The 24,467-nt window shown below is 38.7% G+C and overlaps 7 protein-coding genes and 1 long non-coding RNA gene across 13 annotated transcripts; 6 read left to right on the plus strand and 2 right to left on the minus strand.

Moving 5' to 3' along the window:
• Window positions 1-459: 459 nt before the first annotated feature.
• LOC111830135 (nucleolin-like) lies at window positions 460-1,753 on the minus strand. The gene is made up of 3 exons (XM_023781494.1): window positions 1,218-1,753; window positions 666-1,112; window positions 460-591 (listed from the first exon to the last, which is right to left on the minus strand). Exons 2-3 carry the CDS (start codon window positions 1,066-1,068, stop codon window positions 461-463), a joined length of 534 nt encoding a protein of 177 aa, XP_023637262.1. The 5' UTR covers window positions 1,069-1,112; window positions 1,218-1,753; the 3' UTR covers window position 460.
• A 1,117-nt stretch (window positions 1,754-2,870) lies between these two features.
• Window positions 2,871-4,440, plus strand: LOC17884468. Its single transcript, XM_006288377.2, has 5 exons — window positions 2,871-3,139; window positions 3,242-3,475; window positions 3,579-3,763; window positions 3,861-3,929; window positions 4,125-4,440. Exons 1-5 carry the CDS (start codon window positions 2,884-2,886, stop codon window positions 4,197-4,199), a joined length of 819 nt encoding a protein of 272 aa, XP_006288439.1. The 5' UTR covers window positions 2,871-2,883; the 3' UTR covers window positions 4,200-4,440.
• A 687-nt stretch (window positions 4,441-5,127) lies between these two features.
• On the minus strand, window positions 5,128-5,673 carry LOC111830040. The gene is made up of 2 exons (XR_002833242.1): window positions 5,465-5,673; window positions 5,128-5,354 (listed from the first exon to the last, which is right to left on the minus strand). It is a non-coding gene; the product is annotated as an uncharacterized LOC111830040 (long non-coding RNA).
• Window positions 5,674-5,959: 286 nt separating this feature from the next.
• LOC17882700 (beta-glucosidase BoGH3B) lies at window positions 5,960-9,989 on the plus strand. Its single transcript, XM_006287157.2, has 12 exons — window positions 5,960-6,120; window positions 6,479-6,730; window positions 7,018-7,222; window positions 7,324-7,414; window positions 7,538-7,683; window positions 7,764-8,007; window positions 8,222-8,326; window positions 8,414-8,596; window positions 8,677-8,878; window positions 9,001-9,493; window positions 9,586-9,672; window positions 9,760-9,989. Exons 2-12 carry the CDS (start codon window positions 6,502-6,504, stop codon window positions 9,782-9,784), a joined length of 2,010 nt encoding a protein of 669 aa, XP_006287219.1. The 5' UTR covers window positions 5,960-6,120; window positions 6,479-6,501; the 3' UTR covers window positions 9,785-9,989.
• Window positions 9,990-10,112: 123 nt separating this feature from the next.
• LOC17883843 (protein RESTRICTED TEV MOVEMENT 2) lies at window positions 10,113-11,652 on the plus strand. Its single transcript, XM_006287941.2, has 2 exons — window positions 10,113-10,504; window positions 10,572-11,652. The coding sequence occupies exons 1-2, from the start codon at window positions 10,387-10,389 to the stop codon at window positions 11,543-11,545; spliced, it is 1,092 nt and encodes a 363-aa protein (XP_006288003.1). The 5' UTR covers window positions 10,113-10,386; the 3' UTR covers window positions 11,546-11,652.
• A 330-nt stretch (window positions 11,653-11,982) lies between these two features.
• Window positions 11,983-18,099, plus strand: LOC17883743 (DExH-box ATP-dependent RNA helicase DExH3). The gene is made up of 19 exons (XM_006286872.2): window positions 11,983-12,447; window positions 12,759-12,913; window positions 13,016-13,103; window positions 13,185-13,418; window positions 13,506-13,601; window positions 13,689-13,877; window positions 14,010-14,169; window positions 14,256-14,386; window positions 14,495-14,665; window positions 14,856-15,128; window positions 15,269-15,463; window positions 15,640-15,843; window positions 15,991-16,060; window positions 16,165-16,313; window positions 16,439-16,747; window positions 16,841-16,900; window positions 17,003-17,155; window positions 17,250-17,360; window positions 17,452-18,099. Exons 1-19 carry the CDS (start codon window positions 12,193-12,195, stop codon window positions 17,929-17,931), a joined length of 3,483 nt encoding a protein of 1,160 aa, XP_006286934.1. The 5' UTR covers window positions 11,983-12,192; the 3' UTR covers window positions 17,932-18,099.
• A 501-nt stretch (window positions 18,100-18,600) lies between these two features.
• LOC17884253 (chlorophyll(ide) b reductase NOL, chloroplastic) lies at window positions 18,601-22,881 on the plus strand. Of its 6 annotated transcripts, XM_023781123.1 has the most exons (20): window positions 18,611-18,684; window positions 18,886-18,950; window positions 19,020-19,091; window positions 19,181-19,253; window positions 19,349-19,418; window positions 19,652-19,694; window positions 19,779-20,025; window positions 20,106-20,561; window positions 20,699-20,767; window positions 20,886-20,944; window positions 21,053-21,139; window positions 21,287-21,354; window positions 21,451-21,499; window positions 21,585-21,670; window positions 21,795-21,852; window positions 21,938-21,988; window positions 22,233-22,283; window positions 22,355-22,396; window positions 22,492-22,602; window positions 22,711-22,881. In XM_023781123.1, exons 8-20 carry the CDS (start codon window positions 20,291-20,293, stop codon window positions 22,756-22,758), a joined length of 1,050 nt encoding a protein of 349 aa, XP_023636891.1. In that variant the 5' UTR covers window positions 18,611-18,684; window positions 18,886-18,950; window positions 19,020-19,091; window positions 19,181-19,253; window positions 19,349-19,418; window positions 19,652-19,694; window positions 19,779-20,025; window positions 20,106-20,290; the 3' UTR covers window positions 22,759-22,881. The 6 variants fall into 6 exon arrangements, with proteins under 6 accessions (XP_023636893.1, XP_023636894.1, XP_023636891.1 ...); XM_023781125.1 differs by lacking the exon at window positions 18,886-18,950 and having other exon boundaries at window positions 18,601-18,684; XM_023781124.1 differs by having other exon boundaries at window positions 18,886-19,091; window positions 19,762-20,025.
• A 114-nt stretch (window positions 22,882-22,995) lies between these two features.
• Window positions 22,996-24,415, plus strand: LOC17881497. The gene is made up of 4 exons (XM_006288577.2): window positions 22,996-23,348; window positions 23,602-23,695; window positions 23,799-23,903; window positions 23,974-24,415. Exons 1-4 carry the CDS (start codon window positions 23,170-23,172, stop codon window positions 24,241-24,243), a joined length of 648 nt encoding a protein of 215 aa, XP_006288639.1. The 5' UTR covers window positions 22,996-23,169; the 3' UTR covers window positions 24,244-24,415.
• The last annotated feature ends 52 nt before the right edge of the window (window positions 24,416-24,467 follow it).

Consider the following 24,467-nt stretch of genomic DNA (forward strand, 5'->3'; position numbering starts at 1 on the left):
TGACTGGAATGATTCCTCTGAGAGGTGGTGGTGGTGCGACTCCAAGGTTTGTGCAGAGGACGCAGCTGATTGCTCAGAATTACCAAGTCGTATGAGAAGCTCTTTTGAGTTTCTTGTTTTGGAGCCTTTGTCTGGTCTTTTGGGTTATTTGTTTGTATGCCAAAAATTGAATCCTAATATTCTGGGTTGTTTTTTTGTTTTTTTTTTACCAAAATTCTGGGTTGTTTCTTTTTTTTTTGGTATGAAAAATTCTGGGTTGTTTCTGTATCAACTTTGGCAAATTTGGTTAACTTTTGGTAAATATTTAATTAGGCATTAAAGAAAGGAAAAATAACAAACAAGGAATGCAAAAGATTACTAAGTCAGGCATATACTAAAATTCTGGTGAATGTATAGGAATACAAAAAAAAAAAAATTTAAGTCAGGCATAAGTCAATTAAGGTTCTTTTTTTTTTTTGTTCTAATAAGATTTTGATATCTTCTTTTTCTTTTTGTCCGCCGCTCCTGCATCTTCTTCATCTTCCGTCTCCTCCTCTTCCCCTTCCTCATAAAGATCTTCCGTCTCCTCCTCTTCCTCTTCCTCATAAAGAACTAAAGAAATTTAAATAGATTGATTAGTCTTAGAATTGTCTTCTAAGTTGCTGTGAATATCACAAAAGTATTACCTTCAAATTTGTTGCGAACTGTCACAGGCTTCTCTCCTCCTCTCGCACCCCGTTGTCCTCTTCCTCCTCTCGCACCCCGTTGTCCTCTTCCTCCTCTCGCACCCCGTCGTCCTCCTCCTCTTCCGCTTGAGGTTCCTCCCCTTGTAGACTTCTTATAGACCACCTTCTCCCAAAAACCCGACGTTTGAGTCTTCCCCTCAGTAAAAATTGAGGGCCACATCATTTCTTTGTTGGCCAAGTTGTCTAACTTCTTCGACATCTGAAGGTAAATAAGCATTACAAACATTCCCTCATCTTGTACCTCAACAAGTGCCTCTCTGAACCCGCCGTCTCCTGTGATGGTGATGATGTTTGTGGGAGTACGATTACCCTCCTTTAGCCAAGAGTCTAGCCAAGCGGACATTTTTTCTTGTAAGTAATCATCGCTTGCATCTTTTACCCCTTCCTCTGGAAAAAGAAAAAGAGAAAACAAACAAATCTTTTATCATTGAACCCAAATTAAATTATAACAACATAGAAAATGAACTTAATGTAAATCAAAGAAAGACTTACGGTCTGGAATGCGATAGTAGTTGATCCCTTCAAGGGCTTTTTCATCTAGAACAACTCCACCTTCAGTTATGGCGAATACTTCAATATCCTAATAGCTTGCTAGCACGTCTTCTTAAAGGGAGATATTATGAGGAGTCTTATATCCTTCTTGCTGGTCAAGGAAGGAAAGCCTCTTTTGCTTGGAAATCGATTCTTGAGGGTAGAGATCTTCTAAAAAAGGGTCTCAGATTGTTAATTGGAGATGGATCAACTATAGATATTTGGAATGACCCGTGGATTCCTTCACACCCTCTTCGTCCTGCATCACGCTTAGAAGGTACTGATGATAATCTCCTTCTTGTTAAAGACTTTTCAATCCTCTGCTGAGATCGTGGAATATTAATACTTTTGAGGAGAATATTTTGGCTGAAGATGTGGAAGTGATTAAGCAAATTTGGTTAAGTGCTTCTTTTGAACCTGATATGCTTGATATGCCAGGATGACATTACAATTCTTCTGGTATTTATACTGTGAAATATTGTTGTTCATAGAGTTGAACCAGCTGTGGCAATTAGAACACTTGATGGATCTTTGGAACTTAATCAAGCAATATGGCGTATTAATATAGCTCCTACGATTCATCATTTCTTATGGAGACTTCTATCTAATACCTTGGTTATTGGATCGATACTACAACACCAGAGATTAGCGTAAAAGATGTTGTGGTGCTGATGAATCGACAGATCATCTATTTTTCACATGTCCTCATGCACAAAAGGTTTGGAGAGGTTCCCAACTTAATGGTCATCATTTGATCGACATTAGGATATCTTTGGAAGATAAGATTAATTTTTTTTTAATCATTCTCTCACATTAAAGACTAGACAACTACCATTTTGGATTCTTTGGAGATATTGGAAAAGTCGAATCTTCTTGTTTTTCACCAAATAGATAGTCATTGGAGACGGGATTCTCAGCTCGCTAGTATAGATGCTGGAGAATGGGATACAATTTAATCAAAGGAAGCAAATCTATCAAATTCATCTTCTCCTATTCATGTTATTCAGAGATGGGTTTTTCTACCACAAAGCTTTGTGAAGTGTAATTATTATTGTAATCTACAACAGCAAAGAGATATTACTAAAGCAACTTGGATTTTGAGAGATAGTTATGGAGTCTATTTAGGAGCATGTCAAAGCCAACTATCAAGACGTCTAAGTCCTTTAGGAGCATAATTACAATCATTTTTAATGTCGATTCAGCATGCCTGGAGTCGAGGATATCGAAAAGTAATTTTTGAAGGTAATAACCAAACTGTTCATAAACTTCTAATGGGAGAGCAACTTAATTTTCAACTCAATAAGTTCTCAGATGCTACAACCCATTGGATTCCACGTATTGGTAATCATGCAGCAGATCGATTGGTGAAGGAAAATTTTCCAAATAATTGTAATTTTAAATTTCATTTTTATGTTCCAGCATATTTATTGCAATCTGACCATATTCATAATTAATGAAATTAAATGTGTTAAAAATAAAAAAAAAAAGTAGTAAAAAAAAAAAAAAAAAAAACTGATTTCGTTAGCCCACACCTTTATAGGGCCATTAGACAGGCCCATAAGTTTCGTGTGGGGTATATATGTTGAAGTAGAAGGAAACCCTAGGGATCGAGAACTCGCGTTTGTTGATGATGATGATGCACCACCCTAACAATGCGGCGAATCCAGAGCACGTGAAAGCTAAAACGGGGGTGTGGTGGGACATCAATACCTGTCCGATTCCAGATGGTTATGATGCTCGTCGGGTCCGTCCGAGTATAGAATCGGCGTTGAAGAATTTAGGATACTCTGGTCCTGTCGATTTCACTGTCATTGGGTGCCTAGAAGACATCTCTGAAAACGTCCTGCGAGGGCTCTCTTCCACTGGGATCTCTGTTAAACACGGTTAGGCCTTGTCTTTTCTTATAATCATTTATATTAGGGGTTTCAATTTTATATTTAACTTATTAGGGGATTAGATTATCGAGCTGTGCTAGTGACAAACAGGTCGCGCAACCGGACTCATCGGTGGCTTGTTGAGGTCATGGCAAAAGCGTAATTCGGCTCCAGCTTCGATGATGCTTATAACCGATAAACTGGAGGATGTGTCTCTGGCTCTTGTCCATCGACAACAAAGACTGCCTGGATACAACCTTCTTCGGGCATATACACGTAAACCTAAATATGTTTCAGTCTTGTACACTACTGCAGAGTGGCTCTGGGAAACCATACTGGCGACAGGTGTTTGTTTCTCCTCTCTCTCTTACAGATCAGTTAGTTTATAACCAGGAATTTTAAAGTGTTTCTGAACTAGTTTGTTCTTTTTCTTTTTTTTCTTCAACAGATGAAATGGATATGGATAATAATCAGGAGACACGAATTCAGTCGTCCGTTCTTCGCAAGTGCTCTACCTCTACCTTATTTTTATTGCCCCAAGAGCATCCGTTTTATTGCTCATCATGCGATTTTGCTACCCAAAGCCTTGAAACTTTCACTACGCATCTCTCGGGTGGAGAACATAAAGAGATGGTAAGCATCCTTCCTCCTCTTCTCTGCTTGTATCATTTTTCCTTTGAGTCAACATTTCGACCGCTCAGTCTTTGTTTCCACCCATGTTGTCAATCAGGAGATAGACAACGCCAGGTGTAGGGTGCCAAACCAGGAGGGGTACACGTATATCGACAAACAATTACAGGCAAGTTTTAATATCTCCAATGTCCTTCTTAATGAGAAATCCTTAAAGATTCTAACAAAAATTGAAAGCATGAAAATCGACTTGATGATTGTTTGAAGTCGTTGTTTCAGAATGCTTTTACATTCAGTCTCTCTTATACGATTACATGCTTTGTTCATATCTCAAATACTCGTGTTTCATATACATCTTTTGCAGGTAAAAGAAAATCCTCCCACGAGCCAACCTTCGAAGAAGCGAGATCGGCCTGCTCGTGCTCGCCGTGCCGCATGAGAGCAGAATTTCTGCTTAAAAGTACTTATCTGCGCAAGTCATCAGTCCTGCAAATCTCTCATTTTGCTACTTTAAGTTATCGTTACTGGCTTTTCTGCCCTTTGTTTTATGAAGAGATTGCTAAAGACGTTGTGTTTCTTGAGTGAAGAAGAACGAAGAATGAAATGCTTAAAAGATGTTTCTCTTTATGTATGGGGTCGTATCTAAGTTTAATTACTAAAGACTATTTTGAAGAAACCAATCCTTATGTTAAGATTCCCTCTCAAATGGGTCAAAGGAGAGGTTAGACATCTTGCCAATGAGAGCATGAAACTAAGAAAGGAATTCATGTGAATGAAAGCATGAAACTAAGAAAGGAATTCATGTGAATGAAACTTCCTTTTCAAAATCACCATCAAAGAAGGCATATTAATTAACTCAAACTCCACTTCTTATGGCTAAAAGTGTCTAAAGATCAATGCTTCGTGTTGTCCTATATGTGTGTATCCCATTGTTTTATGTTGTACTTCTCTAACAACTTAGAATCTGATCAAAGATTTTCTATCTTAGATAATATTTTAATTCCATAAAACTACTAGGGCGGGATGTTTTTTTTTTTCGTAACAATTAATATCTAAAATATAATCCGTTCTATTGTAGTTTTGTTGGATTCCTCTATTTTTAATCGTTTGAATATTCTTTGTTTTAAGACGCCCATATAACCAATATGTATATAGAAGAATACGAACCGTAGTCTCCCGATCCAATAATTAGAGGTGTCAAAAACAGGTCGTCACCGTTCATTTGGGCCTGCCCGCGACGGACATTACTTTTCTTTCGACCGCGACAGGCCAGCCCGCTAAGACCGCAGACAAAAAAACACATGTCCAAGCCCGCCCCGCTAAGCCCATGTAATCATATCTTAACCAAGAAGATGGATTTGTCCAAGTCCAGGAACTCCACTGTTCTTTCTTAAATATTTCCAAGAGATTACAGTTTTCTTGAATACATAATTACTTTCTGTATTTTTCAATATGAGAAACAATAATTCATATACTTGACTCTCAATATACTGCTAACTGAAGAATCTTTATGCCACCACTAATTCCTTCATTGACATTCCTGTTGAGAAAATCAGCCTTTATATAAACCAGTTCAAGCTTTGACAGCATAGAACTGCATGATTACAATTCGAATCATCAGATACACCACAACACATTTTGGCAAGAGCGCCTGATAGATTGTGCACCAAGTGAAACATAAACGGATACACAATCACAACTCACAAGTATGAAACAGTCTACATGTCTAATTGACTAATGCGATAAGACACCTCGATCGGCAACTGGAGTTTGGAAACTCAAGAAGAGAACCCCAAGAGACCTTTCCCCTGGTTCCATATCAAGCAGATTCTTCTAGCCTTTAAACACAATATTAGAGTCGGAGGGCGGAGTTATCTAACCGGTTTAGCGTGACATTAGAGTCGAGGAATCTGATTCTCTCCCGCCTAGTGACACGTGTCCAAGGTCGGTTAAAAAGCAAGTACATTACGATATTTTCTACTTTTTTAAAAAGGAAATATATATCTATCTGAAAGAAGGAAAAAAAGAAAGAAACTTTAGAAAAAGGGAAAAACGACGCCGGTTTGGTCGTCGTTATGATGCAGAGAGAGTGTCGTGTACTGTGGGTGCAAGAGATGTTTTGTGGAAAAACGTGAGCCAACCCCACGTTCCAAGAAATAAAACAGCATCAACGTCTTTTACACTCTCGCTCTCTCTCTCTCTCTCTTTCATTCAATCTGCTTAAAAGCGTTTATTAACTACTCTCTCTTTTATTATTCTCTAATTGTTTCTAATAAAACCTCAGCGAGAGCGAAGAAGAAGAAGAAGAAGAAGCAGATATTTTCTAGTGTTGCTGCTGCTCTGCTCTGCCTAACTCAGCTGTAAGTTCTTTCTTTTCTTCCTTCCTCCATTCTCTACTGTGGGATCTTGCGTTTTCCTCCTTCAATGTACACTCTTTCTATATCCCATGAGAAAAGATTCGATAACGAATCGTGGGGTTTGTTCATCTTTGTTGAAACTTATACAGTAAATCTCAACAAAGTTTTGTTTTTTCTTTTTGCCTTTTCTTCTCTTTTTTTTTACTGATGAAAAAAGGTTGCTTTTTTTTTTTCTGTTTGGATGGTGAGATACACAAAGTATCAGAATTTGGGGGGTTTTAGTTTGTTTTAAATGATATTTCTAATCTGACTAGTGAGAGAACTCTTTCTTATCTTCAGTTTGTGTCTTTTGTATTTCCAGAATTGCCCCCTGTGTTAACGAAGATGAGCAGAGTTTCCGGAAGAATCATCGTAGGGAGCCTTCTATGGATGTGTGTGTGGGTGTGTTGTAATGGGGATGGGGAGTATGTGTTGTACAAGGACCCCAAACAGACCGTGTCAGATCGAGTTGCGGATTTGTTTGGTAGAATGACTTTGGAAGAGAAGATTGGTCAGATGGTGCAGATTGATAGAAGTGTTGCCACTGTTAACATAATGAGAGATTACTTCATCGGTATGCAAACAACAATCTTACTTTGATTTTTTTATTACTTGGCTGGCTAATTTGGTTGCTTCTCCAATTTCTCTCATTTTGGGCATACTGAATTGTTTCTTTGGTAAATCAGGCGGTTTAAATGTTATTGTTAGTTAAATTGAGGGGTGTTCATTCAAATTTAGCCTTCATTTTACTTCAGTCTTTCATCATCTTGTTATTATTAGACCTAGATAAGCTGAGTAGTACTTGGTATTGAGTGTTCAGATTTGTGAAACTTGAAGAATATGTCTCTTTGTTTTGTACAGGCAGTGTATTGAGTGGTGGTGGGAGTGCTCCACTTCCTGAGGCAACCGCTCAGAATTGGGTTGATATGATAAATGAGTATCAGAAGGGAGCTTTAGTGAGCCGTTTGGGGATCCCTATGATATATGGCATTGATGCCGTTCACGGGCATAACAATGTCTATAACGCTACTATTTTCCCTCACAATGTTGGTCTTGGAGCCACCAGGCAAGTATTAGCTAAAACGTTTATCTGATTTTGCATGTTTCCCGTCTCTGTTTTTGTGAGCGCTATCAATATTTCTTCTGCTGATAGTTTGAGTTTCACAGGGATCCTGATCTGGTTAAGAGGATTGGAGCTGCTACTGCACTCGAAGTCAGAGCCACTGGAATTCCATACACCTTTGCGCCTTGCATTGCAGTAAGTTTCTGTATTCTTGATCTTATAAGTTTTCACCTTCTGTCAGAGTCTTATTAATCTGGCACCTTCATATCTTTGGTAGTTTGGACATTTGTTGAAGTTGTTTCTCACTCGTTTTTGTAGGTTTGTAGAGATCCCAGATGGGGTAGGTGTTATGAGAGCTACAGCGAGGATCACAAAGTTGTGGAAGACATGACAGATGTCATACTTGGTTTACAAGGAGAGCCTCCTTCCAACTATAAGCATGGCGTTCCTTTCGTTGGTGGCAGGTAAGGTTTTTACTAATTTGGTTGTGCTATATGAGCCTTACATAAGTATGTTCTTCCTTTCATGCATGTTATTTTGTCAGGGATAAAGTTGCAGCATGTGCCAAGCATTACGTGGGAGATGGTGGGACAACCCGAGGAATTAATGAGAACAACACGGTGACTGATTTACATGGTCTTCTTAGCGTTCACATGCCTGCTTACGCTGATGCAATTTACAAAGGTGTTTCCACAGTGATGGTTTCATATTCAAGCTGGAATGGTGAGAAGATGCATGCAAATACTGAGCTGATCACAGGGTATCTTAAGGGTACCCTTAAGTTTAAGGTCTGCCTACTTTTTTTCCTCGTCAGATGTCAACCACAACTTCAGTGCACATGCTCTGTGTTCTGGCAGTAGTCTTTCTGAGTGAATATTGCTCTTGTCGATGTATTTTGTACAGTATTGAATAGAACCTTTATTAGAGCATGTGTGAATTCTTAGATCAAGGAGTTGATTTTTTAGTTCTAATTCCAACTTATCATCTCTATGATATGTGCAGGGTTTTGTTATTTCGGATTGGCAAGGAGTTGATAAGATTTCCTCACCACCACATACAAACTACACAGCTTCCGTCCGAGCTGCAATTCAAGCTGGAATTGATATGGTTTGTATTTCAAACTTCACAGACATTCCTGGACTGAGATCGGAAAATGTTACTCATATCTGTGTTTGCTAATGAAATAATATGCAGGTCATGGTGCCCTTCAATTTTACAGAGTTTGTCAATGATCTTATGTCCTTGGTAAAAACCAAAGTAATTCCTGTCACCCGGATTGATGATGCTGTCACGAGAATCCTGCTTGTCAAGTTCACCATGGGTCTTTTTGAGAACCCTTTGGCTGATTACAGCTTTTCCAATGAACTAGGAAGCCAGGTTAGTTGCCTAATAATCCAGAGCTAGAATCTGTTGCAAGTACTACAAAATCTTGATGGAATGTTTTCAATATCTATTAGGCACACAGAGACTTGGCAAGGGAGGCTGTTAGGAAATCCCTTGTGCTTCTGAAAAACGGGAACAAAACCAATCCTATGCTCCCACTTCCCAGAAAGACTTCAAAAATCCTGGTCGCTGGCACTCACGCTGATAATTTGGGCTATCAGTGTGGTGGTTGGACCATAAACTGGCAAGGATTTACCGGTAACAAGAACACGAGGGGTATGTTGTGCAACTCTTGCTATCATCTTGAGGCATAGTGAAACAAATATCTTAAGCAATGATGAAAGACATAGTTAGTTGATGAACATTTCAGCAATTAATATACATTTTTTATGATTCAGGGACTACACTTCTTGGGGCGGTAAAATCAGCTGTTGATCGAAGCACTGAAGTTATCTTCCGCGAAAATCCAGATGTTGAATTCATCAAATCGAACAACTTTGCTTATGCAATCATTGCTGTTGGTGAACCTCCATACGCAGAGACAGCTGGAGATAGCGACAAGCTAACTATGCTGGACCCTGGTCCAGCAATTATTAGCTCCACTTGTCAGGCTGTCAAGTGTGTGGTTGTGGTCATTTCAGGCAGACCGCTTGTGATGGAACCTTATGTTGCCTCGATTGAGGCATTGGTTGCAGCGTGGCTACCAGGAACAGAAGGACAAGGTATCACTGATGCTCTTTTTGGGGATCATGGCTTTAGTGGAAAACTTCCTGTTACGTGGTTCAGAAACACAGAGCAGTTGCCTATGAGCTATGGAGATTCACATTATGACCCACTCTTTGCTTACGGGTCTGGTCTTGAAACCGAATCTGTTGCAAGCATTGTTGCAAGGTAAAATGCTTCACACAGCTTCTTGTTCCATCGTTTCAGTATGCTCTGACACAAGATTAAGATTCTTAACCCCTTATTTTGGTTGCAAACAGGTCAACCTCAGCTTCTGCTACTAGCACAAAGCCTTGCTTGATCACTGTCCTTGTGTCTGCGACAATTAGTCTATTTTTCTTCCCAAGGTATCATCACCAGTTTCAACTGCCGTTTTGATTTCTCTTCTAAATTGGTAAGGATCTGACATTTCTGAGGTTACTATTTTTTTGTAGCTTAAGCCGAGTTCTGAGAAGATGAAAGCTACAAAAGCTTGGAGTAGATAATTCTTTCGGTTATCTGATCCTGGGAGTTTTTTTTTTCGTAACGTAGTTTTGTTCTTCTAGCCTAGCAAAAGAGATCCTGAACCTGTGTCATGTTATGTTCAGAGTTATTGCAACCTGAAACATCTTGAATATTTGAACTGGAACGTTCTTCTATTTAGGTTCTTTACATTCTCTACTGACTGTTTGTTCTCTTCTTTCAAACCATCATTCTTGAATTTACGTTGTGGGCAATAATGGTAAGAGAGAATATATTATCTATCTCAACTGATAAAAATTCAAAAGTGACGTCACGGGGATACAAGACATAAGCAAACTTGTGAAGAAAGCAAGAGAACAATATGCTTTCTTTGTAAGAGAAGAAACATATGATGACCTGAGACTAAAGAAGAGATTTTGATGAACAGAAGACATAGCGGCAAAACTAGGAATATCCATTGCATAGCAGAAGAGAAAATGGCCAAGTATTGCAGAAATTTAAAGACTTATATATATGCAGAGCAATAAACCTTAACATTATTATCAAAGCTCAAATTAGCCAATTCAGAAGAGATCATCATCGTCAAAGAAGTAATTAATATGGCAGCCAGACAGCAACAGAAACGAACAGGCTTTGGGATTCAGTACGAGGATCTTGTCCCCAAATCCGAATGGAAGGATCAACCAGACGCCACAATTCTCACAATTGATCTTCCAGGTTGGTATACAAAAATATATTGGACTAATGGTGGTGGTTTAATTCTGACGTGAATTGGTTTTAAAAGGTTTTGCAAAGGAGCAAGTAAAGGTGACGTATGTGCACACCACAAAGATGATAAGAGTCACTGGAGAACGTCCTTTGGCTGATCGGATATGGAGCCGTTTCAACGAGGTTTTCACTGTTCCACAGAACTGTCTAGTAGATAAGATCCATGGGAGTTTCAAGAACTATGTCCTCACCATCACCATGCCAAAGGAGACGATCACGAAGGTGGCTAATCTTCCAGAATCCTCTAAAACTGAGGCTGCTGCTCTGGATAAGGTGGCGAAGCTAGAGGAGAAGAGGTTGTTGGAAGAATCTAGAAGGAAAGAGAAGGAAGAGGAAGAAGCCAAGCAGAAGAAGAAGCAGCTTCTGGAAGAGAAAGAGGGGCTAATTAGGAAGCTGCAAGAAGAAGCTAAAGCAGACAAGGAGGCTGCAATAAGGAGGTTACAAGAAACAAAAGAGAAGGCCGATGCTTTGAAGCTTCAAGAATTAATTGAGAAACTCGAGGAAAAAAGGCTTGAGGAGAGGAAGCTTGAGGAAATGGTGCTTGTAGAAGAAGCTCAACTAAAGAGAATCCAGGAGAGAAAGCCTGTTGATGAATCAGCTGGAGGAAGAGAGAAGATACTAAAGCCAGAAGAGAGAAAGCTTCCAGAAGTGGTCTATACAAAACCCGGTCCCGTGTCTGGTCCCAAATCCGAGTCCGGGTCTGGTCCCAAGCCCGGGTTAGGAGTGGTAGGCGAGGTGGTGAAATCAGCGGAAGAAAAAGTAGGATACTTGGTGGAGAAGGAGAAAAAAATGGGGAAAGGGATAATGGACAAAATAAGGAGAAAAGAGATAACAAATGAAGAGAAGAAGTTGATGATGAATGTAGGAGTGGCTGCGCTTGTTATCTTTGCTCTTGGAGCTTACGTCTCTTATACCTTTTGCTCTTCATCTTCATCCCCTTCATCTTCTTCGTCTCCTTCTTCTTCATCATCTTCTACCAAACCAGAATGAGATCTCTTATAAGAAGAAGTTGTGTGAATTGAAGAATGTATATGTTATACTGTACTTTGTAACTGTGATATATTCTGAAATCTAATAAAGTTTGGTGATTTCATATATTTAAAACATGTATATCAGCAGAAACAGTTATGCTTGTAAAACTTTTCTCCAAGACCAAGATGATATGCCACATGCCAATAGTAAAAAGCCTTGTTCAATTATATAATTCACAACCATTAAGACAACTAACATTATCTTTCAGTTCTATTACGAGTTTGATTTTATTTTTGGGATTGTTTGTCCTAAAGACATACAGTACAATATTTCGAGTGTATGTATGCTTCCAAATTACTTTGAGACAAAAATAAATAAGCCTGAACATAACGAGGACCAAACATTAATTTTGTCAATTAAACAGATCATGAAATCCATAAACCCTAAACCCTTGAGAATTGAAGACAGAGAGAGCTGAAAGCTATAGTAGTCCTATGCTATCGATCTTCTCCGACCAAATAAACAGTGTCTGGGAGAGAACCCAGTTGAATTGGGCACTGAGAGAAGCAGAAAGTAATTAACCTCATTTGCCGGAGAACGGTAAGTAGACAAGAAAGACGACTGAGGTTAAGAACCATGCCTCATCGTCCATTTCGTTTTCTAGAATGCGTTTCACAAAACGAATAAGCCTCTTCTTGGGGCAGACGACCAAGATTCATAGCCGTTCTCTGTTGGGATATCCGTCTTTCCACAGAATTTTTACAGTTGTTCCGGTCTCTAATTCGCCGGCGTTTCTGATTTCGAGCCGCAGTGGTGATGGTGTCACGGGATCGTTCTACCCAATACATCGGCGTTTCATTGGTCACACTGCGGAACAGTTCTCCGATGATGAATACGAGTGTGAATTCGAGGAACATAAGGTTCGTGTTTTGGTAAATTGTTTAGATAAATGGAATCAGTCATCAGCTTCGTGTGTTTTGGAAAAGTTCCAGCTCTTGAAACATTTGAGTTCAGACAATTAAGATTACTCGGTTTCGATCTCCAGAGTCTAAAGTTTCTCTAAAAATGGAAACTTTAGGTGTTTGGGAGGATGAAACGCTAGATAGATAGATAACTGTCGATCAATTGTTTAGTGGAATGACTATATGTAAATGAGAGTTTCTTTAAACACTTTCTGTTTGATCCTTTTACTTGGGAAATGAATTGATACATGGCGTGAACTGGTTTATAGGCTTCATCTTCTGTGGCCAATGTTGATGAGTGGAAGTGGAAGTTAGGCATTCTGTTGGCCAATGATAGCGAACAAGAAGTTGTTTCCAGAGACAAAAGGGATCGTAGGGATTATGAGCAGATTTCAAATCTTGCCAAGAGAATGGGACTGTACAGGTATATAACTAGACCTTTATTTCGTCAATAACCTGTTTCTTATCATACACTATGGTCTAACCTGATTCTTGTTTCTTTGGATTTTTGGTTCCTATTTAACAGTGAAATTTACGGAAAAGTGGTGGTTGCAAGCAAGGTTCCTCTTCCCAACTACCGGCCAGATTTGGATGATAAGCGACCACAACGAGAGGTAACAGTCCCTCCCTTGATTTACCAAAATGATAAGGCACAATTTATTTTTGCTGAACCTGTAATGCATTTCCTCGTGCAGGTGGTACTTCCTTTGAGTTTGCAAAGAAGGGTAGAGGGACTTCTCCAGGAACACCTTGATAGACAGCAGCTACTCTCAGGGAAGGCTAATGAAGGCGTAGCTGATTCTCAACCTTCTAAACAGACTGAAGAACTTCCCGATGAAACTTCTGATTCGTTTCTCGATGGTTCTGTTATGGAGAAGGTACTTCAGAGAAGGAGTATGCGGATGCGCAATATGCAGAGAGCCTGGCAGGTATTACTCAATTATCTTTACCTTGTTCCGCTTATCTTTTCATCAAAGAGTTTTTACCAAAGCAATAGTTGTTTGGTTGAATTATAGGAATCCCCTGAGGGAAGGACGATGCTGGAATTCCGTAAATCTTTGCCTTCATTTAAGGACAAAGAAAGACTTCTTCAAGCTATTGCTCGGAACCAGGTAAAAATTTAGAGATGGTAATCTTTTCATTGCTACTGTGATTGGATATTCACTTTATTGTACGTATTTGACTGTCAAAATTCTCAGGTAATAGTTGTATCTGGGGAGACTGGATGTGGTAAGACAACTCAACTACCGCAATACATTTTGGAATCAGAGATAGAGTCTGGTCGAGGAGCATTCTGCAACATCATTTGTACACAACCTAGGAGAATATCTGCCATGGCAGTTTCAGAAAGAGTGTCAGCTGAGAGAGGAGAACCTCTTGGTGAAACGGTTAGAAAGATGCTTAAGCTTCATTTGAGCACCAATTCGAATGTCGTCTGATTACTCCAATGAACACTAAAAATTTGTTTAAAGATGCTTGCTTGTTAATAATTTTGTACCTAAGAGAGATTTTTTTGATAGGTTGGGTTTAAAGTTCGGCTAGAAGGAATGAGAGGAAAGAATACCCATCTTTTATTTTGTACAAGTGGTATCCTACTTAGACGCCTGCTTAGTGATCGCAATTTGAATGGTGTAACACATGTATTTGTTGATGAGATCCATGAAAGGGGAATGAATGAAGGTACAAAATTTATATATCTAATGTATGTTTAGGTTTCTGCAAATCGAGTCTCATAATTGTTTATCCCGCTCGCTTCGTGGTTGCAGATTTCTTAATTATAGTGTTAAAGGAGCTTCTTCCACGGCGTCCAGATCTGAGATTGATTCTCATGAGTGCCACTCTAAATGCTGAACTCTTTTCTAATTATTATGGAGGGGCACCAACCATTCACATTCCTGTAAGACAATGTTTGTCCCCAATGAGTCTTGACACACTGGACATTAAGTACGCTTTCCTTGTTTCAAAGTAATTCTATGTCAAGCCTTGAATGTATATATAATTTCAGGGATTTACACATCCAGTGAAGGCACATTTTTTGGAGGATGTACTGGAAATAACGGGATATAAGTTGACCTCTTTTAACCAAGTTGATGACTATGGTCAAGAAAAGACATGGAAAACGCAAAAACAGTTAATGCCTCGCAAAAGAAAAAACCAGATCACTACTCTTGTTGAGGTACTTAGCTAATTTTTGTACATAAATGGAAATTCCTTAGAATTAAAGTTTCAAGCTTCATATGACGGGTTAAGGGTAATCTGCTAATTTGCAAGTCTTACCAATCTATGTTTCTAGTAATGAAGTACGTTTGCTGAGCAAACCAAATTTTCGAATAACTTTATTCAACAATCTTTCTTTAAAACTGCAGGATGCTCTCACCAAGTCAAATTTTGAAAACTATAACTCTAGGACACGTGATTCACTTTCGTCTTGGATGCCTGACTGCATAGGATTTAATCTCATTGAGGCTGTTCTCTGTCACATCTGCCGAAAAGAACGTCCAGGTGCTGTATTAGTATTTTTGACAGGATGGGATGACATCAGATCCCTAAGCGACCAAATCAAAGCCCATCCTCTCTTGGGGGATCCCAATAGGGTCTTACTATTGATGTGCCACGGCTCAATGGCAACTGCTGAACAGGTAGATTTATATCTTCTTGTGTACCTTGTTTCCTTTCAATTTGAGTTGTTACTCAGGAGAAGCACTAGTTATAACTTATTTAACATGTGTCCCTCCGTTTCTTGATTTCTCTCTAACTTATTTCTTTGATATTTCTGCAGAGACTCATTTTTGAAAGAGCACCTCCTAATATTCGAAAAATTGTTCTTGCTACAAACATGGCAGAAGCTAGTATTACTATAAACGATGTAGTTTTTGTGGTCGACTGTGGAAAAGCAAAAGAAACCACCTATGATGCTTTGAACAATACACCTTGTTTGCTACCCTCCTGGATATCCCAAGCTTCTGCTCGACAGGTACAATCTTTCTTGTAATTCCTTTCACAACATTGACTCCTTCAAATGATTTGATTGCATGATTACCTTTGATTCAGTTTCAAAAACATATATTTTGCTTTGTCTGGTGCATCTTTTGATAGCTATAAAACTTTCTCATTTGATTTTTCCAACATTTCCCTCTATTTGGCCTTCAGAGAAGAGGAAGAGCTGGGCGTCTGCTTCCGGGAGAATGCTATCACTTGTACCCCAAATGCGTCTATGACGCTTTTGCGGAGTATCAACTACCTGAACTTCTGAGAACTCCTTTAAACTCTCTCTGCCTGCAAATCAAAAGTCTTCAGGTTGATAGCATTGCAGAATTCTTGTCAGCTGCACTTCAGGCTCCAGAGTCTTTAGCTGTAAGTGACAGATAAATGCCTTCATGGGGATTTTGCCAATTTTTATTTTACTAGTAACATGGTTGATTGATTATCAGAATCTTTCTATTTGGATATTTGATTCTAAATTCTTGAGAGTAGTCCAAATAACTGTAAATATCATGACAGGTTCAAAATGCTATTGGATTCCTGAAAATGATTGGAGCACTGGATGAGAAGGAAAATCTAACGAATCTTGGTTTGTGTTCAAAGTGCTGGAAAATTGTGTCCAACTTTTTCTTTTACCTTCATGTATCACAACTGACTTTCCTGCTTGCTTTCTTTTTGACCCGTTGTAACTAGGAAAACTCTTATCGATTCTCCCCGTTGATCCCAAGCTGGGGAAAATGCTGATAATGGGTGCCATCTTCCGCTGCTTTGACCCGATCCTGACAATTGTATCAGGGCTCAGTGTCAGAGATCCTTTCCTTCTACCTCAAGACAAAAAGGACGTAAGTAGAAGGACTAAGTGTAACATTTGTCATGATGTATAGTGATTGGTTGATTAATTGACAAATAATTGTTCTTAAAACATAAATCAAAGAACATCTGATGATGATACCTCGTTTTATTTTAGTTAGCTTTATCAGCCAAGTTGAGATTCTCAGCCAAAGACTACAGTGACCATATGGCACTTGTTCGTGCGTTTGAGGGGTGGAAAGATGCTGAAAGAGAAGGATCGGCTTATGAGTTCTGTTGGAGAAATTTCCTGTCAGCTCAGACGCTTCAGGCGATACATTCTCTGAGGAAGCAGTTCAATTATATTCTGAAAGAAGCTGGATTAGTACATGATGATTCAGCTCTGAACAACAAACTAAGTCATAACCAGTCTCTGGTTCGTGCTGTCATTTGCTCTGGCCTATTCCCCGGAATAGCATCTGTTGTGGTAAGTCTAATAATTACCCATGTCTCTGGCTAAGTCTCTTTTCTTCTGTCAGAAGGTTCGGTTACATAACATATTACCATTTTTCTTGCACAGCATAGAGAGACTTCCATGTCATTTAAAACAATGGATGATGGCCAAGTGTCACTATACGCGGTGGGACTCTTCAATCATATTTCTCAACACAATTGGTTAAATCTCTCAATACAGCCTTTGTTTATATAAATGATTTTATTTTTTTACGATTTCCATGTTCAGAATTCTGTCAATTCGCGGTTCCCAACCATTCCATACCCTTGGCTAGTCTTTGGAGAGAAAGTAAAGGTCAATGCTGTGCTCATACGGGACTCCACTGGTGTCCCTGATTCCAGTTTGATCCTTTTTGGTGGTGCACTGAGCTCTGGAGTACAGGTGATTTATCTCATTTTCCTCTTTTTAACCCTTGCACGATTCAGAATATGGAATATTCTGGGATTGAATGGGTTAAATCTTGTGTTGTTTCCAGGTGGGACATCTTAAAATGCTAGACGGGTACATTGATTTCTTCATGGATCCAAATTTGGCTGATTCCTACGTAAAGCTAAAGGAAGAGCTTGATAAGCTTCTTCAAAAAAAGGCAAGTTTTTTTTTTCCTTTTCAACTTCAACAGTAGAAAAACAGTTTGTAATGCAGCTCTTTAACACCATTAGTATCTTTGCGATTTGCAGCTCGAAAATCCAAACATGGACATCCACAAAGAAGGCAAGTACCTCATGCTTGCAGTTCAAGAACTTGTTGCTGGAGACCAATGTGAAGGGAGATTTGTCTTTGGTCGTGACACAAAGAGGCCAAGCCAACTGCAAATAGGAGAAAACAAACACTCCAAAGACGGGACAAACCCAAAGAGTCTCCTTCAGACACTTTTGATGAGAGCTGGACACTCACCTCCAAAGTACAAGACAAAACATCTCAAGACAAACGAATTTAGAGCACTTGTGGAGTTTAAAGGGATGCAGTTCGTTGGTAAACCTCAGAGGAATAAAACGCTGGCAGAGAAAGATGCAGCTGTTGAGGCCTTAGCTTGGTTGACTCATACTTCTGATAATAGTAATGGCCAGCACAATGAGGATGCAGATTCTCCACCTGATGTAACCGATAACATGCTTAAACTCCTCGGAGGACGGCGCAGGCGGTCCAAGGGAAAGTAATTGAAACTCTCTGTAGGTTTGTTTCGCAGGCGGAATTGGTTTTGTGTATTTGCTTTGGACGATCCTACAGCAGATGTACTACTATATTTATACTTAACTATATAGTGTCATTTAGGAGACAAAACAATAGTATATACCGTTATTTAATGAAACTTTTTTTTGGGGGTATACTTACTTTTAATTGTGACGTTTAATATTGTTTGCGTTTAAAATTGTATATTTTCTTCCAAAATATATATACAGTAAATTAAATTATATATTTTTTTAAAAAATGCTAGTTTTCACAAGTTAATATGAATATGGCATCCAGTAAATAAACCGTAAATATACCATAATCATAGTAAAAGTTTTAAAAGGAGCTGTCAGAAGAAAAATAAAAAATAAAAGGCAAATTTCCATATTTGGTGAAGCGCGTAGATTTAAGAAAAAAGGAAAAAACGTTTTTGGTTTTTCCTTTTTTCAGATATTTCCAAATTTAATAAAATATATACATTAAATTATATTTGAAAAAATGATAACTAGTTTTCACAGGTGAATATATTTCATCTAATGGCTAAAATAGAAAGCTGACAATTGTTTAACCGTGGGTTCTCTCCTCTATATAAAGATGAGGTCTCCACTTCGCTGACACAAAAAACATAGAAGAGACTCTTCACTCTTCTCACCTGAAAAGTTCAGAGAGTAAAGAAAAAATTTAGTAAGAGAGAGGGTTCATAACGGCGACGAGAGTAAACATATATGAACAAATCAGAGGTATGTTCTTTTTGTTGCCTTCTTCTAAATCTATGAATCTATTTGATTTTTTTAACTGAGTTGTTGTTTGATTTGAAACGATTTGAGTTAAAAAGTTTGTCTTTTTGATTTGTGTCTTTTGGATTCTGTTGAAATATGTTTACTATTCCCACGAAGCTTCATCATTGGTCATTGATTCTACTTATGGATGGTTTTTCACAGTCTCGACTCAGCACGAACCCTTACCTTGTCTTTTGTCCGCTTCACTTCAAGTTCCGTTTCACCGAGTGAGTTTGATTGAATCTGCTTAAAGTTTGATTTTTTTTATTTTCTTTTCAATGTTACTTCTCCTCTAGGGTGGAGAAGTTGCTTTCTTCATAGAATCGGGGATGATGCACTATATGACGCAGCAACAACTACGATGGAATGTAAATTTGATATCCTTTTTCTTGATCTCTGTAACTGACTAAAAATCCCTTTTTTGTTTTAACCTGTTTAACGTTAATCCTTTATTCAGATGTGGAGTTATTGACAACCAAGCTTGCTTTGTGTAAAGTTATCATATAACTGTGGACAACACTTTATCCCCTGTAAGTAATTCCCGATACTTGAGTTGCATCTTCTTTCACTACTCGTTTGTTTTTTCAACGTCTTGTTACATATTGTTTTGCCATGTGTCTTTCAGGCCCATGTGGGTATCATCATCCCAAAACCAGTTGGAGATGCTACATGTCCTCCAAAAGTTGAAACCTTTTGTCTGTAATCTCCATCTGAAACTAATGAACCTGCACTCTTTTCTTTTCTCTTCTTTGGGAATTCCTTACTTTGATATATCTGTTCATTCTCAAGTTACAATTATCATTAATTATCTGAATTGCTGCAGTATGACAAAATTGGAGCGTACAATTGAAAAGACTATCCTTTTCTCAGTTCCAGAATTTATATACATCACGTTTCAGCTCATTTGGTTCCTACTATCGCTTTCCAGGTCTCCGTGGGTGGTGGTTTACTCGCTGCTTGGTTATATTTGAGTAAGCACTTACCTACTTGTCATTTTCTATCTTCAAGCCCACTCACTAGTATATAAATTTTTTTTAGTGTTTTGCTATCTGCAGATTGTCTTGTTACAGGAGGTTTCCTTCAACATTGGCGAATCTGTAAAGAATAGAGATACTGATTCAGGATGCTAACGAGAAGGCAGTAACAAATATCAGACTTCTAAGTTTGGTAACAGACTAAAACTCTTATCAAAATTTGTCTATGTCTTTACATGGAACCACAGAAGCAGCAGGATAGGAAGTAAAAGCATCTAATTGCGCCTCCTTCCAACTACAAGCATGGCGTTCCTTTCGTTGGTGGCAGGTAAGTCTTTTGCTAATTTGGCTGTGTTATATGAGCCTTACATAAATTTGTTCTTCCTTTCATGCGTGTTCTTTTTTCAGGGATAAAACAATAGTATAGGGTTATTAACATCAACACCCCAAAACTTGAGGGGCTTTGATGTAGTTTTGACAATAATTGGAGCATTTATCATCTTATATTTCGCCACGTGGCATTTTGCTCTCAAGGACTTGCTTGCTTACGCAACATCTCTCTGTCTCTCTCTCTCTCTCTGAGCTTCTCTGTAATGGCTACTTGGAGTGGTTTCAATGTCTCTTCTTCTCCGTTGGTTAGGCTTCGTTCTTACTCCGTCGCAAATTCCTCCCAACTTCCGTTTCTCTCTCCTCTTTGCCGCCGTCGGTTACTGGCAGAACGCTTCGGTCTCGCAACTATAGTTGTTTCGCGCCAAGACCTCCCAGTTTCTCCGCCGCATGCGGCGGCAATGGAAGCTCGCGTCTCAGGAAAGAGAGAACCCATGGTGCCTCCGTATAACGTATTAATCACTGGCTCAACAAAAGGTTTCATTCATTCTCTGTCCTTGTCAATTTACTCTTGGCTGTGTTAATCTTCACGAATTCGTTTATTTCAGAAAGAGGAAAAAACATAACACATAATCATCTCATTGTGAGTGGTGTTTGGTTTTAATGTTGTTCAGGTATAGGATATGCATTAGCTAGAGAGTTTTTGAAAGCAGGCGACAATGTTGTGATTTGCTCTAGATCATGTGAGAATCTAAGAACCAGTCCCCATTGTTGTTTTGAAGACCTTTTCTTAGAATTCGTGAGTCAGTTAGAAACGATCTAACAAGTATTTTTGCTGATATGACTGTTCCTATCCTGCAGCTGAACGAGTTGAGTCTGCTCTTCAGAGTCTTAAGGACGAATTTGGGGAGCATGTGTGGGTACCGCCTTCTTTTACTCTTCCTGTTCCATTTGCCTCTTCTTCTAAAACTTTTTTTGCTTAATGATAATACCATGAAGTTTAATGCTTAGATTATTTCTCTTAGTAGGGAACTAAGTGTGATGTTAGGGAAGGGAAAGATGTGAAGGAACTCGTTGCTTATAGTCAGCAGAATCTGAAATACATTGACATTTGGGTAATACTTCCTTTTTTTCTCGATTTACACTTCCAACCATGATGAACATCCCATTATTCAGAAGTAGTCATACAACATTTTCATTAAGAGTGTAGTACACATAGATGTATGTGTCATTGTCTTATTTACTGTCTTGAGATGATGCAGATAAATAATGCGGGATCTAATGCCTACAGCTTTAAACCTTTGGCAGAGGCTTCGGATGAGGATCTTATGTAATCCTTCGTTATAAGCCTGATCCCTGTCTTCTGTTAGTTTCTCAGTATCTCTATATTTGTTTTCTCATTAACTATTCTAAATTCTTTATGCAGCGAAGTTGTGAAAACCAATACCCTTGGTCTGATGTTATGTTGCCGAGAGGTAGTGTATCGACTTTAAAGATATATATTCAGCGCCTGTTACACTATTATTTGTGGATTGACTGACATGTTTTCATGATCAACAGGCAATGAATATGATGTTGACACAATCTCGAGGTGGTCATATCTTCAATATTGATGGAGCTGGTTCAGATGGGAAACCAACACCCAGGTTTCCCAGATTCATCCACCATACTTTGAAATTCATTGAAATATCTTGAATTGGCAGATCTGTCTTAGGCTCTCTTGTAGGTAATATCTAATATGTCTTTGTTTTATACTAATACGTTTGACAGGTTTGCTGCTTATGGTGCAACTAAACGAAGCGTTGTTCACTTGACAAAGTCATTACAGGTATGCCAAAGTAATCATTTGTTGAATTCCTCTTTATTTTCGCTTCTCCTTGTATGATTTCTCTACTTGTCTCCGTCTTTCATAGGCTGAGTTGCAGATGCAAGATGTTAAAAATGTTGTGGTGCACAACCTTTCGGTATGTATTCAAGATATATGTGGTCATGTTTTTTGGGGGTTTTTTCCTTTCCCATTAAGTTCTTGGTGTTAGTATCCTCCTGGATACATTTCTGAGCCTTCTTTCATAAAGAACAAAGCTTATGGAACAAACACATGCGCATAGAGATCAATATAATTGTCTCTATTACTGTCATTTGAATAATTAGAAAAATTCAAAGAGCTAACCATGTGGTTCTAATGTGTTTTATGGGTTATTCTTACAGCCTGGAATGGTCACAACTGATCTACTCATGTCTGGAGCAACAACAAAACAAGTTAGATGACTTTACACAAAAACAATATTAGATTAATTTCCAAGATATTTTTCTAATTTTCTCCGTTGCAGGCCAAGTTCTTCATTAATGTATTGGCAGAGCCAGCCGAAGTGGTAAGAAACCAAAATCTCTATTATTTTTTAGAACATGATCTCAATAATCTCTAGTGCGCATGATTCGTTATTTGTGATTACACATGCTTTTGCAGGTGGCTGAGTACCTAGTCCCGAACATAAGGGCGATACTGGCTAGCGGATCGATGAAGCCGACTTACATTCGTTTCCTAACCGGAATCAAAGCCTACACCAAAATATTCTCAGTTAAGACAATAAATAGTCGCATAAAAGTAGATCAAAGGATGAGATTCATGTCTGCAAATACTAAACCATTTTGTTATCTCCTTGTCAATTTTGGGGTTTTGTTTCAGAGAGTTGCATTGGGAGCAAGGAAGAACAGGTATGTGACTGAAGACTAGGAATCAAAACTAAAGGATTAGAATTGTATTGGTTTTCCTGTTTGTTGAATGGTAAATAAAAATCTCTACAAACTGTTGTGTAAGTTGTTTCACTTCTTATAAAAAAAAAGTTGTTTAACTTCATCTGCGAAGAAGCTACAGACTTCAAAATAAATGATGTAGTGATGATTAACAATTGATAACCGGGTGCTCGCTGACCCAAAAATGCAACATTCAAACCCGGGAAACCAAGTAAAACCCATTTACAATATACCGCCTCAACCCGATTTCCATAAAGCGTTCAAAATCAATTTACGGTTCAACTTAGTGAAATAAGTTAAACCGAGTAGTTCGCAACTTCTCTTGCTTCTTCTTCTCCTCCCTCTCGTGTTTGATAAGACGAAAGAGTCGGAAAAAGAGAAAGATCGGAGGATGAGTGCCGAAGATTTCCAGAAGAAGGTTTCCATCGGAGATTCCCCCGCCGGAGAAATCGAAACCGAATGTGGCGTTTCCGTAGGCGAGTCCAGCGTGGCCTCTCGAACCCTGGTTCTGCTTCGGAGTCTGCTGGAGATTCAGCAGCGTCGAGCTCAGGCGTACGCTAAGCTCAAAAGGTTCGATTGGTTATTCCAAATCTCTCAGAGTGTTATGCTATCAGTGATTTTTTTCTGTAGTGGTATTGGTTGAAGTTCCATCTCTTTTGATCCCTTGTCTTGGGTTTAACAAATTTGTTGAATGTTCTTGCTAGATATTAAATTTAATCCAACAATGTTAGGAATAAGAAAAGAAGATGTTTTTTTTTCATATTTCCTTCATGCGTAACACTGATCCCTTCATCAATGCCTCTGTATGCTATTCGTGTATCAGTGGATTCTCAGAGTATGTGGAGTCTGGTGCTGAACCACTTTATCAGAAGCTGTGCAGCGAGATTACAGCAGAGTTCAGTGAATGTTCGAAACAAGTATGGATATTGTCTCAGTGTTTGTTTTATTGAGTACCTTCATAAGGGTTGTTGAACACATCCTATGTTAAAGATTGAGCCTTTTGATGACAATGCAATGCAGGTGCGCGAAATGGAATCTCTGTTCCTGAATCCGGAAGTTGGAAGAGCTGATCTTGCTCAACTGCTCAGCGACATTCAAACTCAAGAGAAGCAGAAATTGCATCTGGTATCATCTCATTTACTCAAATCTAGATATCTCATATGGTTGAACAAAGTTTTATTAACTTTTTCCGCAGACTGTTACAAAACAGGTACTGAAGAAGGCAGGGAGACCGTCCGAACGAATGTTAACACATGAGAACTGCAAGTTTAAGAAACCGATGCAGCACGAGTGTGTGCATCTTCATGAGATTACAGAAGCTGCAGGAACAGAGGAAGCAGAAGCAGATGCAGAGTATGATAACGCTTTAAAGGAAGCCATTAGAGGAGTGCAAGACGCTGTGACTAGCATCAATGAGTATCTAGAAGACATTCGGTACGAGATTGAGGCCCTCGAAGCTGATTAATTCCTATCACTTCTTTAACTTTCTACAGAAAACTTTCAGTGTTTTAAAAGCTTGGTTTGTTTATATTTTTTGGTAATTTGTTAAAGCTTGGTTTATTAGCTTCTAAAAATACAGTATTTACAAAATGTGAAAAATGTTAAATGTGAATGGAATTTGCTTTATGTTTTCGTAACTATGCATTACGTTGGCTCTTGTCCATACTAATCTGATCGCACTCTGTTTCC

This window comes from Capsella rubella, unplaced genomic scaffold (genome assembly GCF_000375325.1).
Source record: "Capsella rubella cultivar Monte Gargano unplaced genomic scaffold, Caprub1_0 scaffold_6, whole genome shotgun sequence".
In the NCBI taxonomy this organism is placed as follows: Eukaryota; Viridiplantae; Streptophyta; class Magnoliopsida; order Brassicales; family Brassicaceae; genus Capsella; species Capsella rubella.